This window comes from Lentinus tigrinus (genome assembly GCF_003813185.1).
Source record: "Lentinus tigrinus ALCF2SS1-7 unplaced genomic scaffold L226scaffold_58, whole genome shotgun sequence".
Taxonomy (NCBI): domain Eukaryota; kingdom Fungi; phylum Basidiomycota; class Agaricomycetes; order Polyporales; family Polyporaceae; genus Lentinus; species Lentinus tigrinus.
In genome coordinates, this window is record NW_027137967.1 from 79,762 (window position 1) to 95,970 (window position 16,209).

Sequence of the window (16,209 nt, forward strand, 5' to 3'; positions counted from 1 at the left end):
CTTACTATGTATGAGTCCTTCAGAACAGGCGCGAAATGTTGGTCCAATCATGGATATTCAGAACGTTCAAAGCCGGCGTGCGACGAACGCTGACGCATTCTCCAGTGCCTAATACCACGGTCCGTTCTCGTGTGGTTGGCAAGCCCTTGATGAACTTCCCATCGACCCTACCTCCACAGACCGTACTCGACTGCATCTTGGACGACAACTGGCGTGACAACCGCATCCTACACGTCCTCGACGTCATCTCCTGGAAGGGTCAAGACCTGGCTGACTGCAAGACACCCTCCAGGTCCGTCCGCATAGACTGTATGACGACTAATCCTCCTCCCAATGAACTATCCGCACGCAGGTTCTGGTGGTGTAACACCGGCGTCTCCGAGCTCGACTCGTTCCCGCAACCACTGGCAAACGCTGCCCCATCCACCGCGCAATCGCCCTGACACCCGACAAGTGTCACTTCCCTCACCCGGCGGAGAACGTCTGAAGGACAAAGGGCGTTGAGAGGTCACAGACACATCATAGTGCTCCTCACGCATTGATCAGATGGCACGCCACTGTGCCAACGCGTTGCTCGCAGCTATGGCTCGAGTCACCGTCTGGACGCCCGCGATCGTGCGACGACGTTCCCGTTGGAACCGGGGGAACCGGACCCTAGCGAGTCCGAGCTTGTAGGCAGCAGCAGCAGCAGCAGAAGCGGCGACGGCGGCGAAGACGGCCATCGAGACCCGTTCCAATTCGATGACGCGCGGCGCAGGCGCATTGTTACTGTCGTGCACTGGCTAACGGCGCTCATCGGGGAGGACCACCTCGAGAAGTGCCTCGCGAGCGTTCCGAGCTGTGCGCGCAAGGTGAAGTATGCGGACACTGAGGACACGCCCCTCAAGGACGGCTATCTGTACTTCAACCACTTTGTCAAGGTTCGGAGCGTCGAGCGTATGGACTGGGGGTACCTCCTGCGCGCGAAACCTGTTCGGCACGGAGCTGAAGGCCGCGAACGTGTCGGCGATTAACACACAGGTGAAGAATATTCGGCATTATATGGACCGCTGGGTGCAGAGTCTGTTCGACGTCATGGACCCGTACGAGTGTGGTTTGTTCGACGACTTGGAGGATGTTCAACCGCGTCCTGTGTTGCGCATGGTGTTTGCGCTCGCATCTCCGAAGGCGGGCGTGTCTACGCCGGAGCGTCCGGCGGGTCGAGCTACGCAGCAACCAGGTCCGAGTCAGAAGAAGCAGAAGCGGGATGAGGTGAAGGAGACTGAGGAGGAAGCTGAGGCTGGGGAGGAGACACCCCGCCCGGGCGGTTCACCGCATACGATTTCTGGCTTGCGGGCGCGTGTCATGAGACGTTTGCGGTGATCTAGGTCGACGAGCAGGACACGTTCAGGTCTGTCCTGCGGACGATACGGGAGTCGGATGACGTCCTCGACGGTGTTTGTGATGGGGAGACGCGACGTGCACTGTTGCAGATGCAACCGCTCACTTACAACGCGTGATAATTCTGTCGAGCCAAGAGCTGCAGTGATTGCGCGCATTGTACGTACAATACTGGCGACTCCTCTGCTCCCTCTGCTGTCCCGTAACTTCCTTCGACTCGATGTCACCGATTACTCATGTCTACCTACGGGTCTGTGGAATCTATGTAGAGTACTCACAGTAAATGCTTATCAAAGTTAGGCTAAGTACGACCGTCGACTACTGGAATGCAGTGCAATGATCGGAAGCACTATTCTGCGCGCTTTGACCTGCACCACCTACGTCCATGACCCGCGTCCGCTGTCACTCGAAACTGCACACTCCCGCGTCTTTGCTGTGGACCGGTGCCTTGTCAACGGTATACATACTGCACATGATTCTCGTCGATGCATGCATGAATTTGACACAGACTTGGGCGTCCATCCCATCATTTGCAAATCCGTGCAATAGCCGGTGATGTCTTCATCCCGCACAAGGCCGTCCTCCGAGCGCTGTCGCATCGCCAACACTTGTTCGTGGTCATCTCATTCGATCCTTTTCCTTCTTCCCCTCATTCATTGTTTCTAGGAGGCCGCTTGAACGCCGACACGGCTCTGTTCCAGGCTGAGGCTGGAGATGTCGGACCTCGTCACCGTTGACGATCTCGCATACGACCAGATTCACTACTCCTCCACCCCACCTATCTTCTGGGACCACATCGAACTTCCGGACGATCCAGATGTTTGGGATGGCGGAGTGAGTGCAGCGAAGGATGCGGGTATGTATGTAACATTCTCCTTCACTGGTGCGTTTTCTCTTCCACTTCCATCCTACAATACCTCGCCTGATAGATGTCGCGACAGGCTCGCAAATATCTGTCTATGGTCGCGTTGTTCCCGCCGCCAACGGCTCGCAGCAGCCGCTCTCGCTGTATAGCGTCGGATCCCAAAAGCTGCAGGCCTTTATTCCTGATGACGTGACAGAAGCGACAGACAATGTGGCTTTTTTCAACTCGAGTGTCATGCCGTACGGCCAATACACGCTTGTTGTGAACATCACACGCGCGGACTCGAATGCGCCATATTTCCTCGATTACTTTCGGTACAACACAACCAACCCCGACGCCCCTTCGTCATCCAGCAGCACGAGCACTTCAAGTACTGGAACATCGACAGGGATACCTTCTGCTACTGGGATAGCGTCAAGCGGAGCGTCGTCCTCATCTTCACCACTGGTTGGGGCGATCGTGGGTGGGGTGTTGGGAGGGGTTGCGTTTCTCGCTGCAGTGGTGTTTGCGTTCTTCTGCTACCGGATGCGCAAGCGGAAGGCGAAGATTTTCCTCTCCCCGAATGGCGAGAAGACGTGTACGTTCCCTCATGTACCTACGTGTTCTCTTCCTCACGCTATTGCTCCATTAGCACCCACCTCCATCACGCCATATGTCCTCGCTGACGGCGCAAGCTCTCAAGCTCGATTCAGTGACATGCCCGCGCTCCCTGTTGGAGCTCCGTCGATGCAACAGTACGGCAGCACGCACTCGCTCGGCACAGCGACGCCCAGCGAGAACCGGACTAGCAAAGCCGCAATGGCGCGTCAAGAGCGCTACCTTCACCCGCTCGGTGGGCCATCGTCAGCCTACGGCGACGAATACCTCGGCGCGCCTGGACCTGCATCGTCCGTCCACAGCCCTTCCTCCCACTCGTCCTCCCACCCCTCATCTCGCTCGCACACGCACTCAAATCACTCACCACACTCCACTGTGCACGATCTCCCAGCGTTCGCGTCACGGGGCAGGGCCCACGCGAAGGGCACGCGGTCGGAGAGTGCTGGTCTCTTGGGCGCGACAAGCTCGGGACCGTCCTCGCCAACACAGCCCCATCCGAACGCCCAGCAACCTCAGGACTCGGGATTGCGTTTCGAGCCGGGGGTGACGCCGTCCGACGTCGCACCTGTGCTGCCTCCGGGTGCGACGCCAGGGCCAATACGGAGTACGGCGACGATGTCGGAGGTTGCACGAGCGGACATCCCGCCTGCCTATACCCCGGAATGATCATGACCTGCGTGTGGATGCTATTGCGCATACGCGTCCGTTTCTGTGGCATTCTTCTTGCATTGTGAGAGGATGACGTTGGGAAACATTGACGTTGTCCATCACGCCTGTGGTTTCCCAGATCCTCTCCGTTGTCTTATGATTTCTCGGTCGCTGGTTTGATGTCGGTCTGCATTGTGTTCATCAGCATTTGTATCTCCATAGCCTTATAATTCATGTCTATTCAATGTACTCGTACAAGCGGCGCGCCGCAAGACGTGCCACGAAACTTACTGTGGAACTTCACTATGAGCCATAACATAGTGCAGTCATGTCTTGTTACCTCTCACCAGTTGGCCATCAGTTTCGGCAAGCCACAGGCTGGCCGGGTACACGAGAACAGTGGTACGTGTATTACGATAGGGTTACAAAGGCTACGAGAGTAGCAGATGGTACTTGAAAGATCCACGCCACTCGACCGAGGCATAGGGACATCTACGATTCTATGGGACCAAGTGCGCATGTCGAAATGCCACAGCCGTCACTTCACGCTTTTTCGACGCTTCGCGTTGGAACCCGGCCCCCGCTTCTGCTTCCGCTTGGTGGAGTTCATCTTCCCTGAGCCCCCGGCCGGGGGAGCCGGGGCAGCGGCAGGTGTCGCAGCTGCCTTCTTGGGGATGACGAAATCCTTCGGCCTCTTGTCCTTCCCCTTATCCCCACGCGGCCATTTGAGGTACCGGACCGATCGATAAATCTCTGACTTGAAGGCAGAGTGGGTCATCTTCGACATGGGGTCCGAGCCTGAAGCTTGCGCAGGGTTCCCCGCCGCAACGACTCCATCAGAGGCGGCACTTGTCTCCTGACTCCCGCCCCCACCGCTGCCAGTGGTGATCGCGGTAGATGATGAAGGGGCAGCCGGTGGCTGCTCTTGCTGAGCAGCGGAAGCAGCTGCTCTGTCAATTGCTAGGAAGTCCTCATCATCGTCAGCGAGCTCCATGTCGTCGTCTTCGACGTCCGTAGGAACGTCTGCGACGGTTGCCACTTCCGGTATGGGATCATCGAGAGCGTAGTATGCCTTGAACCACTGGAAGATTGTGGCAATGAGGGAATTGAGGGGGTGACTTTCAGGAGTCGGGGCGGCAATGCCGTTCTCCGACGCTGCCGTGGTCGTGGCCGCTGAGCTGTAGAATTTGAGGAGATCCTTCATCTTCATATTGGGCTTCCCAGGGACAGCCACACCTCCAGTCAACAGCGTCAAGTCGATCCCGCCGCTTTGCACCGCAGCGTATTTTGCGGGACCACACGTGTTCACCGAGTAGCTTTTGGAATAGTCGTCGAAGTACCGATAGAGGAACAATCCAATGACATCGTCCTGGATGTTGTGAGGTAGAAAGCGGACTGCGTAACAGAGAAGCACGTGAATGAGGGACTCGAGGTCGTCCGGAATATCGACCGGTCGTTGATTGTCGTTGGAACAATGAACGGAAAGGAATTGCCAAGTTCCCTATATGTCATGTCAGTATAGTGCTTTGCACCGAAGGACACGAAGTTACTCACTGTTCTCTCCAATACGGGGCAGTCTCCTAACTCCGCGTTGACCGCTGCAGGCTGACCCATCACGTACTTCGCGGCCAACTCCCAGTCGTTCAACAAGCCGTGCCACTTGCCATCGTCTGACTTGCAAAGGAGAATGTTGCTTGCACTGATGTCGCGGTGGATGTAGCCGGCGACGCATGCTTGCTCATGCGCTAAAGCAGAAACAGGATGCGATCAATACAGGTAGTCTAATGACGTTTCGGAAGAGATGCGACTCACCTTGAAGGCAGTGGAGGATAGCCTTGACCAGGCTGACGCCACGATCAAATTCGCTCAGTGGCTTCCCAATCTCCTTGACGATCAGGCGATAGTGCTGATGAGGCTTCAGCTTGCAAGCCTGGCCACCATGAAGCGCCGCCCATTTCGTGTAGGAAAGGCAGGCTTGCCCAAGATCACCATGGTACACAGCAGTGGGGACATACTTGACCTTTGCGGCGTTGAGCACTTGCAAGACGACACCCTCCTTCTGCAGGCGGGGGTGGTCGATGCGCCACGCGTCCTTCAGGTACACGAAAGGCTTCGTGGGCTCGCCTTCCTTGGCGAGCGGTGGCACTGAAAGTTCGCCATTCTTGTTAAGTAGGAGCGGAAGAGCAACATAGCCGCGTGTCCCGCGTCCCGCGACACCGGAAGCCTGGAAGTGGGGTTTGCCGACAGCGAACCAGTGCTCTGTCTCCGTCTGCTCGTCGTACACCTGGAGCCTCCAGATCGGCCACGAGTCGACAAGCGAGGCCCGAAACAGTCTCGCCGCATGGTCCTCCGCATTATTATTGAGGCAATTCTCCGCGTACTTACGCACCAGAGAGTGAAAATCATGTGGATCATCGGTCTTCTCGATACGCACGGCAGTGGGATCATGTCCTTGAAACTCGGGTTTCTTGAGCCGACCATAGCGGGCGAGGAATTCGGAGAGCTCCTGTCCTTGGGTAGTGTAGGGAATCTTCTCTGTGACGACCATGCTCGAGTGATCGAAGTAGATGATGCGAGCGCACTCTCGGAAGAGCAGGAGCATGTAGTGGAATTGGCGTTGCTGGTGCCTGAAGACGAGTTCGGCGTACGACAAGATCTGGCCGAGAACTTCTCGGCGTGTTACAGCTTCGGGAGAGTTGTCGAGCTTCTTCTCGTCGAACGGATCTTGACTGGTTGAATCGAGCTTACACTCGATGCAGAGATCGATCCGAGACCAGTCCGTGCGCCTCGACTCGTCGCCCGCTGCTGTCGAGCTCTCCTCGGGTGCGAATTTGGCGGGGTACATGCCGCAGTCGATGGCTTGGCCGGTGGGATCATTGGAAGCTGACGTCCAGGCGGTGGTGACGAACTTATGACCGGGGAAGATCTTCGACTTATTGAACTTGAACGTCTGGTTTGGCGTCAGAAACCCAATCATGAAACGGTGGTTGGGATGTGACTCACGAAATGGTCATACATTCCTCTCTCCGTCTTAAACGTGGGCACTTTTGCGAAGAGATTCGGGATGGCCTTGGTTGATCTTGCGGGAGAGCCGAGCAAGAAGTACTCGACGAACTGGTCGAGAGAGAGAATGTAGTTCTTGTCGTTCATGATGTCGATGAACTCAAGGTGAATCTCGTCCACGTAGGAGCAAACGTTGATTTATCTCTACGAATTGCGTGCCAGAGTGATGCGATTTGAGACCCGAAATTATAGTAAAAAGCAAGTTATTGCTGTGGTTGCGTAGTACTACGCAGTGGCAAAGTCAACTAGGCGCGTTCCTGTCACGTGCACCGCGCGTCCTGAGCCTCAATATGTCTTGTGGCTGCTAGTCCTTACCACCACTCGCCATCGACCTTTTCTTCTGTCTACGTTGGCCAATCGTGTCTACTATGGCTACTACGTCTGGCGAGCCCTCCTCCTCGCATCCCCGTGCCAAGCGTGTCATGAAGGTATCCGTCCAGCCCGGGCCCGCGACCTGTGGATACGGATTCATGATCGATTATGACTGTCTGCGTCATTGGGCGAAGATCATCTACGGAGAGCTTTTTGGGCCGGACTCGCTCTCGAGCATGACCGCCGAAGAAGCTGAGAAGAAGATCAATGCCGCACTCACTCTAGCTACCTCCGTATTACCCCGCAAAGTCTACCAGCAGTTCCCTCGCATCCCTCGTCTGCGCCGTCGACTGGCTCTCATGAACCCGGCTAAGGGGAGCTATCTTCTCGTCCTCAGGGACAACAGCTCGCAGGCAGCGTTGAGCGCCGCGATTACGCCGGAGGACCTGGATGGCGTGAGGAAGATGTTGGGTCTCGGGGAGCAGAAACCCAAGTGGTATCGCCTCCCAGAATGGTGACGGTGCGGATAAAGAGCTGCTCTACTTTTATCTGACTCATGGACGTTTCACAGCGTTCTAATGAACTCGTACGTATGGTCCTGCGGCTGTGGTGCGAGTGTCGCGCCCACAACCACCGAGCGGCGAGTGCAAGGCTATGGAATGGGAACGAATTCGGCGCTTCTTATTGGTTCGCTCGTGTATGCGTACTCCCGCAATTGAGGGTCGATATATCGATGAATATGTTCCCTCGCAAGTCGCTAGCAGGTGTAATCGTACTGGGCGTTCTTGTCATGGTAGCACCATCGCCAGACATGATGAGAAAGCTTGCTGGGATCGAGGGCACGATTTATGCTGTTCAAGAGGTGCGTAACTTACGCATGGTATTTTAGACCGGAAATTGTAGGCCAGTTAGAGCAGGTTCTAGCCGAAGCGCAATGGTTGGAGGACGGCTCTGAGCAAAGTTCAAGCTTAGCAGGCGCCCAAACCACGGCGGGGTTGCGACCGCGTGCACCGCTTGATTCGGGACCTCCACGGTGCGCCCCAACCAAACCCTGCAGCCAGTCAATTGAGCTCGGAATTGAAGCTAAATCATACTTTGATACCATCTTTAATGCAGGATCTCTCTTACCCAAGGACAAGTCAAAGATGAGACGGTGTGCGTATCGGTGGCAGTGCCGACCGTGACGGTGGTTAGGGAGACATTCCAACGATTACGGTCAATATAACGTCTCATGCAGGATAGATAGAAGTGCAGTAAAAAGCATTTAGCCTCACACAGAGAAATTACTTTTGTGTGTAATGGACGTGATCAATGCGGCGGAATGGTGGGTGGCTCAGAGCCACGCGCGGTCGAGGAATTTTGAAGTCCCGCAGTCTTGACCTTGTACGACCATCGTGAACAATCTGTTCACATACTCTTTCTGCTCTGCATATTCTGTGTATGGTCTCTACTCAGTCTAATGTAGCTCTCGATGATTCCAATTCACGATACTAACTCCAAACACCCGTCCATTGCAAAGAAGATACCCCACGCTCATGGTGACGGACTAAACAAGGTTTGGGGATTGCTCTTAGGAAAGTAAGGCGCACTTCGGTTTGTGACACCTCCTATTGTCGTTGGATGTACCCATCGTACCACATATGACCTGTTCGCGCTCAGTTCGGAACAGCCCTGCCTCCGGCTTACACCCGACTACGTGCAAACGTCGTGACATGTGAGCTTCATACTTCGGTGACTCCCAGGAGTTGACCTCCCACGCGCATGCCACTTGAACGAAGTTAACGCACTCCGGGTCTCCGGGCCATCGATAGTACCCCGCTCGACGAGTGAGCGGGCTATGTGCCAGTCTTGGTGCGCATACTCTGTACATAGTGTCCAGCTTCCGCCTCAGAGACGCGCCAAACTTAGGTAGCAGGTCCAGACTCGAGGAAAGACGCGACTCGGACGCGACGCTACACATTCTTGCCGGTCTCGTGACCGCGCGGCTGCGGACTGCCATACTTGGTAGCACGGCTCGTCGCTGTCGGTTTTGTCTGTTCCGCGATTGTTACTTCCGACTGCACTGTACGACGAGCAGCAGTCGCATGTCACCTTGTCTTGCTGGCCAGGCAAGTCAGGACGATCGAGTGGACGACGAGCAGATGGTGCACATCTGGCGCCGTGTCATGAATAGGCACGGCGCTCTCGTCCCAGGCAGGCCGGACTCCTGACTGTGTCTCGCCGCGCATCCTGCATTCTGGCACGCTGCTCACCTGCCCACGCGTCGCGCTGGCTCACTCCAGTCTCGCCCATGCTGTCTCCTTTACAATCCATGTGGACTCTCTCTTCTCGTTCATGTGCCCTCCAGGACTAGACTTATCTGATTAACACCACAAGATAAGTTATAACTCTCCTCTCACGCGACCCCGGCCCCTGCGCCCCTCCCCCCTTCTTCGTATCCCTTCCCTCCCGACTCCTGCACGAACCGCACGCGCATGTCCTACTATCTCTGCGTAGATTGTGGTGGTTCCAAGACCGCCGCCGCCATCGCCGACAAGGACGGCAACATCGTCGGGCGCGGTATCGGCGGTCCCTCCAACTTCGCCTACCTCGGCCTCTCCAACTTCCTCCAGGCTGTCACCGCGACCGTCACCTCCGCCCTCCAGTCTTTCCTGCCCGCATCTGAAGACGACAAGCCCCTCCTTCCTCCGCCAGCAAATGAGCCCCTGTTCGCAGCTGCCTGGCTCGGCGTCTCTGGTGTCGACAGCGCGGCCGCCATAGCACGCATTATCCCTTCAGTCACTGCTCTCCTCGGCGTCGAGCCTGTGGTCGCCAATGACACTCACCTCCTCGCTTCCCCGCTCGGTATGCACGACGATGTCTCGGCCGCGATTGGCTGTGTCTCAGGTACGGGTGGAATCGTCGTCAGCTTCCGGCAGAAGGAGGGCGGCGGGTTGGAGGAGCTCGGGCGTGTCGGTGGCTGGGGATGGATCCTAGGCGACGAGGGCGGTGGGTTCCACGTCGGCCGCTCAGCGGTGCGACACATCCTCTGGGAAGCAGACTGCGCGTCCGTCATCGCGCCCGAGAAGCGGAACACCGCGAGCACGCTCAAGGACCGCGTGCTCCAGTACTTTGGCATCGACGACGTATTCGAGCTCCTCACCGTCGTGCACTGGCCGGACCCGCTTCCTCTCATACCTCCTGGTACGGAACGCGGTCCGAACGAGGAGAAGGACGCGCCCGCGTACACCCAGATCGTCCGCGAGAAGCGGCTCTCGTCGCTCGCCCCGCTCGTCTTCGCCGCCGCGTTCGAGGACAAGGACCCGCTCGCGGTGCGCGTGCTCAAGCACACCACGAGCGAGATCGTCGACCAGCTGTGCGTCCTCCTGCGCCCGGAGGTGGACGCCGCTGAGGGGACCGAGTACCCCGCGCGCAAGATCAAAGGGAGCGAGACCATCCTGTGCTTTGGGGGCAGCTTGGTCGGAGTTGCCGCGTACAGACAGATGATCTTGGACGAGTTGGAACGGAGAGGACACCCCATCAAGAGGTGGACGTATGTGGAGGATGCCGCGGGCACTGGTGCGAAGAGCTTGGCTGCGGCGGCGAGATCGTCGTAGCGACTAGCGCGCGCCTCGGTTCGCTATGTACGACAGGGCGGAATGTGATGGGTATATAGGTTGAATTGAAGGTGCGCATAACCATGTTAGGTGCTCGAGGCTTGCATACTGACGGACATGAATTAGCAGACATTTGTTGTATTGTATACCACCGGATTTGTACATCTACGTCAGCGTCATCGGTCTATTATGCCAACATGGCACCACTGCTTTGTTCTTTCCGTTCACAACTTGAAGTCCACGGAATGCCGCCACAAGGCGTGCAACGACTATAGGAAGAGACAAGTGAACTCCCATGGGGAGCATCTGCCTCTTTGTTTACTGCTAGGTACAGGTGTTTGAAATCCGTCGTTTGCGTTGAATCGCTTTCTGAGGTTAGTGTTTCCTCCACTCCTGCCATCGACAAATGGTCGCCAGTATACACGTGCAAGACGAACATTTGTTCCAAGCATCATTAAGTGCATATACAATACGTAAGTTCATCCGAAATCATCTAAATCATAACACCTATCCATTCAAAGTCATCGCAGTTGAAAGTTCATGTCCATAGCCGCCCTGTCCGCCTCGTCTGGCGGCCCTCTAAGCTGAAGCAGCCAGAGACACCGCCGTCGCCGTCTTGGACTTCTGCCCGCCCACCACGACGCCCTTCGTCTTGTTGAACCCAGCAATAGTCTTGTTCGAGATCTGCAGGTGCTCCTGCACGAGCGCAGGCGGGGTGAGCGCAAGCCACTGCGCGAGGCTGACGTCCTCGAACCGGTCCGAGTTGAAGATCTCGAGGAAGCGCAGCGTCGTGTTCCCCGTGTTCTCGACGTAGTGCCCGAACGCGGTCGGCACGTAGCTGATGTCGCCCGGCTGGTAGTCGAACGTCTGCGCGATGCCCGTCCCGGCAAAGATCGTCACGCGGGCGGTGCCCTCGCTGCGAGTAGTTAGACATTAAGCTGAGAATGAAGGCCGGTGACAGGACGGGAGAGCACACACAGGAAGAAGCCCCACTCGTTCTGCGTCGGGTGCCAGTGGAGCTCGCGCATCGCGCCCGGCTCGACGGTCACTTCGGCGACGGCGATCTGCGTCGAGACGTTGAACACGGTCGAGTCCGCGATCTTCGCCGTGCCGCCAGAGTACTGCGTCGGTGTCACCTTCGAGAACTCGTACGAGAACGGCTCCGGGATCTGGCCCTGGGGATCCGATGGCGGCTGCTGGTTGTCCGGAGGAGGCACTGCGTGCGCAAGAGGTCAGCATCACAGCTCGATAGGAGGGGTAGCTGAGCTGAGCACTGACCACCAGGGAAGATGTAGAGCATCTCGCCGGGGATGTCGTCCCAGTCGGAGATGCTGTCCTCGAAGTTCTTCGCGATGACCTCCTTGGGGAGGTGCGCCATCCAGTCGGTGAGCAGGAAAGTGTCGTCGTCGTTGAAGTTGCCGTCCGGGAAGACCTGCGAGCTGTCGTGAGCGCCCCGAACTTCAGCTTATACTGTGACGCGACGTACCAAGAGGAACTCGGTGCCATCCGGGTCGTCGCTCGTGCCCTGGAGCGAGTGCGGGACGCCAGGCGGGAAGTACCAGAGGTCGCCCGCGTTGACGTTCGCGACGTAGTTGCGCCCGAACTGGTCCACGGACGTGATCTGCGTCGATCCCTATATGGTGTGTGCTAGAATGTCAGGCACCGATTAGGTTTGTGTGTCCGCGTATGTGGCTTACCTTGATGACATACGCCCACTGCAGATGCAACAACCGCCTATCAGCACTGACCCCGGGTCGCAATAGAGGAATGGGCGGCTCACCTCTGCGGTTTGGTGCCAGTGCAGCTCACGGATCGCGCCGGCTTCGAGACGCATGTTCACACCGGCCATGGCTAGAGGGGTCCGGTTGTAAGTGACATAGTCCTCGCTCACGACCTCAACGGTGCATACCAGTAGCAAGCGGCATCTGTTGCACTGTACAGACGATGGGTATCAGCTGCAATCCGCCAGTTCTAGAAGATGCAAGGCACAAACCGTTCTGCTGACGGACCCAACCCCCAGTGTTCAGCTGCATCTTGCTCAGGCTGAACGGCCACTTGGCGTTTCCACTACCCAAAAGCCATCAAGCGACATCAGCAACCCCCTGTCTTGCATGCGGTCGATCTCGGTGACAGAGCGGCACTAATAGTACTCACACCGTGCCAGAGTCGGTCGTCGGCGGCGCAAGGATGTCCGGGTTCTGCTTGTCGATCGCGAGGTTCTGCGGGCCGAGGATGCTCGCGCCGAGGGTGCCCCGCTCGGGCTGCGGGTCCGTCGTCGTCGTCTCGTTCCACAGCCAGTAGTTGGGGTCGTCGCTGGCGTAGGGCACGGTCGGGCTCGGCTGGGCGGGCTCGCCGGTCGTCGAGCTCGCCGTCTCGGTGGAGGTCGAGGAAGCGGCCGAGGACGACAATGCGGAAGACACCTCCCCGACTGGGATAGAGGTGACGAACGAGCCGTAGAGGACGGCGCACAGGACCGATGCGAGGAACTTGGACATGTTGCTGGTCGGTTGTGGTGGGTCGGTTTCGGGGTCGAGATGCTGGAGAGAAGGAAGAGAAGAGAGGACAGGAGAGCTGCTGGTGAGTGCTGCTGCTGTTCAACTCAAGTCGATGCACACCCCTTTATACCTGGCTGAGGCAGGTGTATTTCAGGCTTCGCGCTACAAGGCACGTCGGCTGCCACAAGAAGCGGCGCTCGACCCCTGCATATGCAAGAGCGACTTCTCCCGGACGCTAGTTCGTACCACGCGCAGCATCACCCGCCGACTCGAGCAAACGCCCTGCAAGACCCGCCAACTGTGCTCACCAGGGCGGGCAACAGCGTATCCTGCACCGCCATCGTCGAAGTCCTCGGCGGAGCGCTCCGTGCTGCAGGGGTCACCAGAGGGCATTCTCGGCGATTGTGTGCAAGCGCAGGCGAGTGCCCGGCCTCCCCTACAGCGACTGATGTCATAAGTAGGATATCTGCACTGTTGGCTATTCAGCTGTCATTCGGAATTCGTGCTATATCGTGCACTCACCGGCGTCCGTCGGACTGCATTTGGCCGGACAAACGCCGTCTGGGCGTCCCTGTCGTCTCGTTGACAGTATGTGTCCAACGTCTTTCTCTTGTCTCCGAGGACAGAGAACGGGGTGAACGGCCATTCTGACTCGTACATCTTCTTGGCGTGATTCAAGCCCTCGGTATAGGAGCACCGGAAGCTTCGAGTGGACGAGCAACCGTGTAGACGCGTATCCGGATATGCTTGGGTATGTGGGAGCAGACGCGGCAAAGGCACTGCCGACCGCCGAGATATCGTGTGCCGCTCGCGAATTCAACGTCCACAGACGCCTGCCATAACCAATAACCAATGAATGCCAGAGATCAGCACGACGGACCTCTATGGCTAGTTCGGCAGTGGCACAACTAGTATGTACTCACCTCATAAGCTTCAGGAGACAATGCGCACTTATGCTGTCAATATGCGACGCTCTAGCGACGGTCCATCACGGAACAGAATGAGAAAAAGGAAGGAAATTGCTTGCAGGGATGTACCCGTCTTCCGAACGCGGCGGAGGACGACCGCCCATGACGTATATACTTAGCCCACGCAGAAGCTTCAAGTAGCCGCAGGCACACCAAGCTCGGGTCGGGGCCAGTGGGTAGCGCGCGTCGCACCGCACGACATATGTTGACTGCACTGCATCCCGCCTGGAGAGTGGAGAAACGGCCGCCGTGCATCTTCTACCAAGGGTACCACGGGGCGCGCCGCATACATCCGTAGCAACGTTCGGAGCGCACGTTGTGTAGTGGAGCTCGGTTCCGCAAACATCCTTCGGCACACCACCTGTACAGTACTTGCTTGGTGAGCTACGGCGAGCGACGTTCGGCACCGGGAGGATGATATTCTTGACAACATAGACGACGACGAGCGCGGCGCTGGTATCAAGTGACCGACGTTCGTGTGCATGTGTGGGTAGACAGGCCCGCCGCAGACCGCTCACCGGGGGCAGCACGCTAGTAGGTCGCAAATATAGTTATATATGAGGACGAGTAGGGCCAGCTGCTGCACAAGACAGGGCCGAACCCGACAAGGACTGCATGCACAAGCGCACATCCAATCCGCAGCGGACGATAGATGATGACAAGCTGCAGATTCCGTGCCCGACCTTGAGGATGGCGACGATACGCAAGGCATCACGAGGGCAGTTGCCTGGAGACACAGTGGGAGCCCGCTGCAGCAAGCGGTGGGTATCGAACAACGGTGGAGATACCGAGCAGAACTACATCGCGGCGCGAGTCGATTCACAAGGGGAAGGCCAAAAACACCGGTCCACGAGTCCATGGCGCAAGGCAAGGCTCGCGTGGTTGCTGGAGTCGCTTGTCGTCTGTGGGCGTCGATACCCGCGCACGTTGTAGGCCTTCCCGCGAGTGTACCACATCGCGGCCGCGGCTAGCTTCGGACTCTGGACCGGTCATCTATGTACACAGTCAAGGGACAGAGCTGCCTGGGGTCGGCGCGTAGGACAGGGACCGGGGAACGCATGCATTGCCAGGCACTGCCAGCCGGCGCAGTATCCGAAGCTTGCCCCTGCACGGACTACGGTCAATCGCAACGATGAGACAACAAAACATACGGTAGAACATACGGCATACTGCAGCTCGCTGATCCTGCGTTGATCCTAAGACAAAAGAGCATGTCGTGAGCGCCTCTTTTGAGGGCAGCCACGTTCATAAGTTCGCGAACACGCCGTGTCTAGAATACCGGAGGTGAGCCAACCAGACAACACCGACACTAGAATGCACCGCTACGTACCTTCTCCACGCGATGACGAGAAGCCGGCGTACCGGACGGGAGTCAATTGTAACAACCGTATAACAGACTTCATTCAAGCTTGAAGCTTTGAAGCTTAAGGAACATCGTCGTTCTGACCGGCGACGGAGGATGCGGATATGCATATGACTGCGAGCTTCGGTCCGCAAAGGATGGCCGATGATTGCAGTTGTAGCCTCGAGGAGGAGTCGGCTAGGATGGCTGTACGTACTTGGCCGTGTCGTGCGCGTGTCGTTCCACGTTCCTGGACGCGGGGTAGAATAGAACCGCCCCGCCTCCGCACGCGTGCTTATCTGCGGTTGATCACCACATCGCAAGGTCGATGGTACAAGACAAAGCAGGAGAGATCGTTTTAGGGGGTCTGAGATGACTCGGGCTTCCACAACAAGCTGGCTTGACTCAAACTGGGCGTATGGAGTGCGGAGGACCCCATTCTCGGAGGCCAGGATTGACCAATGGTGGTGTGTTGTCCCGACATATGCTCGAGGCCTGATTAGACGAATCAGTTATCCGGAGGACTGGGAGGACTGATCTTTCTACAGTATGGTGTTCGATCATCTACAATCCCTGATCGCAAGGAGGCAGCATGACCATCCGACCTCATCCGACCCCTTCTGCAATAGAGTTTGCGACACACTCCCGCCCGGGTCGGAGAGGGGGACGTGCCTGCTCGCGGCAGAGACCTGAGTCTGGGGCACGCCTGCGTGTTTCTGATACATCCTCGAGCTCGCCCCGGTACCGTAGGAGGACCGCAGGGAATGGGGGCGAGACTCACCGGATGTCATGCGCGACCTCTGAACGTGGAGTGTGAGGTCAAGAGTGTCCGGAGGGCCTCGTTTGTGGGTGCGAGCGGGGCGCGCGGAGAAGGGGAATGTGGGTGGACTTTGGGCGAGTCGGTGCGGCTAGCACCATCGCTTGAGGAGAAGACCTTCGAGTG

At 57.4% G+C, this 16,209-nt stretch overlaps 8 protein-coding genes across 8 annotated transcripts; 5 read left to right on the forward strand and 3 right to left on the reverse strand.

The window, feature by feature from the left end:
• Positions 1 to 73: 73 nt before the first annotated feature.
• L226DRAFT_540490 (uncharacterized protein) lies at positions 74 to 531 on the forward strand. The gene has a single exon (XM_067681884.1). It carries the CDS (start codon positions 150 to 152, stop codon positions 441 to 443), a length of 294 nt encoding a protein of 97 aa, XP_067529247.1. The 5' UTR covers positions 74 to 149; the 3' UTR covers positions 444 to 531.
• Positions 532 to 651: 120 nt separating this feature from the next.
• Positions 652 to 1,484, forward strand: L226DRAFT_599690 (uncharacterized protein). Its single transcript, XM_067685666.1, has 2 exons — positions 652 to 1,219; positions 1,291 to 1,484. The coding sequence occupies exons 1-2, from the start codon at positions 859 to 861 to the stop codon at positions 1,365 to 1,367; spliced, it is 438 nt and encodes a 145-aa protein (XP_067529248.1). The 5' UTR covers positions 652 to 858; the 3' UTR covers positions 1,368 to 1,484.
• A 290-nt stretch (positions 1,485 to 1,774) lies between these two features.
• Positions 1,775 to 3,802, forward strand: L226DRAFT_617389 (uncharacterized protein). Its single transcript, XM_067687029.1, has 4 exons — positions 1,775 to 1,990; positions 2,047 to 2,263; positions 2,322 to 2,822; positions 2,877 to 3,802. The coding sequence occupies exons 2-4, from the start codon at positions 2,095 to 2,097 to the stop codon at positions 3,506 to 3,508; spliced, it is 1,302 nt and encodes a 433-aa protein (XP_067529249.1). The 5' UTR covers positions 1,775 to 1,990; positions 2,047 to 2,094; the 3' UTR covers positions 3,509 to 3,802.
• A 91-nt stretch (positions 3,803 to 3,893) lies between these two features.
• Positions 3,894 to 6,717, reverse strand: L226DRAFT_317629 (uncharacterized protein). The gene is made up of 5 exons (XM_067673859.1): positions 6,494 to 6,717; positions 5,925 to 6,440; positions 5,303 to 5,870; positions 5,045 to 5,235; positions 3,894 to 4,991 (listed from the first exon to the last, which is right to left on the reverse strand). Exons 1-5 carry the CDS (start codon positions 6,638 to 6,640, stop codon positions 4,029 to 4,031), a joined length of 2,385 nt encoding a protein of 794 aa, XP_067529250.1. The 5' UTR covers positions 6,641 to 6,717; the 3' UTR covers positions 3,894 to 4,028.
• Positions 6,718 to 6,887: 170 nt separating this feature from the next.
• L226DRAFT_563802 (uncharacterized protein) lies at positions 6,888 to 7,715 on the forward strand. The gene is made up of 2 exons (XM_067683583.1): positions 6,888 to 7,385; positions 7,437 to 7,715. Exon 1 carries the CDS (start codon positions 6,922 to 6,924, stop codon positions 7,381 to 7,383), a length of 462 nt encoding a protein of 153 aa, XP_067529251.1. The 5' UTR covers positions 6,888 to 6,921; the 3' UTR covers positions 7,384 to 7,385; positions 7,437 to 7,715.
• Positions 7,716 to 9,057: 1,342 nt separating this feature from the next.
• L226DRAFT_617392 (uncharacterized protein) lies at positions 9,058 to 10,725 on the forward strand. Its single transcript, XM_067687030.1, has 2 exons — positions 9,058 to 10,532; positions 10,591 to 10,725. The coding sequence occupies exon 1, from the start codon at positions 9,340 to 9,342 to the stop codon at positions 10,459 to 10,461; it is 1,122 nt and encodes a 373-aa protein (XP_067529252.1). The 5' UTR covers positions 9,058 to 9,339; the 3' UTR covers positions 10,462 to 10,532; positions 10,591 to 10,725.
• A 315-nt stretch (positions 10,726 to 11,040) lies between these two features.
• On the reverse strand, positions 11,041 to 12,956 carry L226DRAFT_516909 (oxalate decarboxylase; the record flags this gene model as incomplete). The annotated part of the gene is made up of 9 exons (XM_067678493.1): positions 11,041 to 11,377; positions 11,440 to 11,677; positions 11,740 to 11,893; positions 11,948 to 12,094; positions 12,159 to 12,176; positions 12,242 to 12,312; positions 12,371 to 12,394; positions 12,455 to 12,528; positions 12,616 to 12,956. 9 exons carry the CDS (start codon positions 12,954 to 12,956, stop codon positions 11,041 to 11,043), a joined length of 1,404 nt encoding a protein of 467 aa, XP_067529253.1.
• Positions 12,957 to 13,084: 128 nt separating this feature from the next.
• L226DRAFT_317693 (uncharacterized protein) lies at positions 13,085 to 13,970 on the reverse strand. Its single transcript, XM_067673860.1, has 3 exons — positions 13,880 to 13,970; positions 13,479 to 13,789; positions 13,085 to 13,422 (listed from the first exon to the last, which is right to left on the reverse strand). Exons 1-3 carry the CDS (start codon positions 13,882 to 13,884, stop codon positions 13,214 to 13,216), a joined length of 525 nt encoding a protein of 174 aa, XP_067529254.1. The 5' UTR covers positions 13,885 to 13,970; the 3' UTR covers positions 13,085 to 13,213.
• Positions 13,971 to 16,209: the final 2,239 nt, after the last annotated feature.

What these genes read in the sequence shown, in the direction of transcription:
- L226DRAFT_540490 (XM_067681884.1), top strand. Translation starts at nt 150, where the DNA reads ATGAACTTCCCATCGACCCTACCTCCACAGACCGTACTCGACTGCATC.
- L226DRAFT_599690 (XM_067685666.1), top strand. Translation starts at nt 859, where the DNA reads ATGCGGACACTGAGGACACGCCCCTCAAGGACGGCTATCTGTACTTCA. An exon ending in TCGAGCTACGCAGCAACCAG is followed by an intron (nt 1,220 to 1,290) that starts GTCCGAGTCAGA and finishes GCTGGGGAGGAG; the next exon opens with ACACCCCGCCCGGGCGGTTC.
- L226DRAFT_617389 (XM_067687029.1), top strand. Translation starts at nt 2,095, where the DNA reads ATGTCGGACCTCGTCACCGTTGACGATCTCGCATACGACCAGATTCAC. An exon ending in TGTAACATTCTCCTTCACTG is followed by an intron (nt 2,264 to 2,321) that starts GTGCGTTTTCTC and finishes ATGTCGCGACAG; the next exon opens with GCTCGCAAATATCTGTCTAT. An exon ending in CCCGAATGGCGAGAAGACGT is followed by an intron (nt 2,823 to 2,876) that starts GTACGTTCCCTC and finishes TTGCTCCATTAG; the next exon opens with CACCCACCTCCATCACGCCA.
- L226DRAFT_317629 (XM_067673859.1), bottom strand. Translation starts at nt 6,640, where the DNA reads ATGAACGACAAGAACTACATTCTCTCTCTCGACCAGTTCGTCGAGTAC. An exon ending in AAGGACATGATCCCACTGCC is followed by an intron (nt 5,871 to 5,924) that starts GTGCGTATCGAG and finishes CTGGTGCGTAAG; the next exon opens with TACGCGGAGAATTGCCTCAA. An exon ending in GCCCCGTATTGGAGAGAACA is followed by an intron (nt 4,992 to 5,044) that starts GTGAGTAACTTC and finishes CATGACATATAG; the next exon opens with GGAACTTGGCAATTCCTTTC.
- L226DRAFT_563802 (XM_067683583.1), top strand. Translation starts at nt 6,922, where the DNA reads ATGGCTACTACGTCTGGCGAGCCCTCCTCCTCGCATCCCCGTGCCAAG.
- L226DRAFT_617392 (XM_067687030.1), top strand. Translation starts at nt 9,340, where the DNA reads ATGTCCTACTATCTCTGCGTAGATTGTGGTGGTTCCAAGACCGCCGCC.
- L226DRAFT_317693 (XM_067673860.1), bottom strand. An exon ending in ATGCAGTCCGACGGACGCCG is followed by an intron (nt 13,423 to 13,478) that starts GTGAGTGCACGA and finishes CCAACAGTGCAG; the next exon opens with ATATCCTACTTATGACATCA.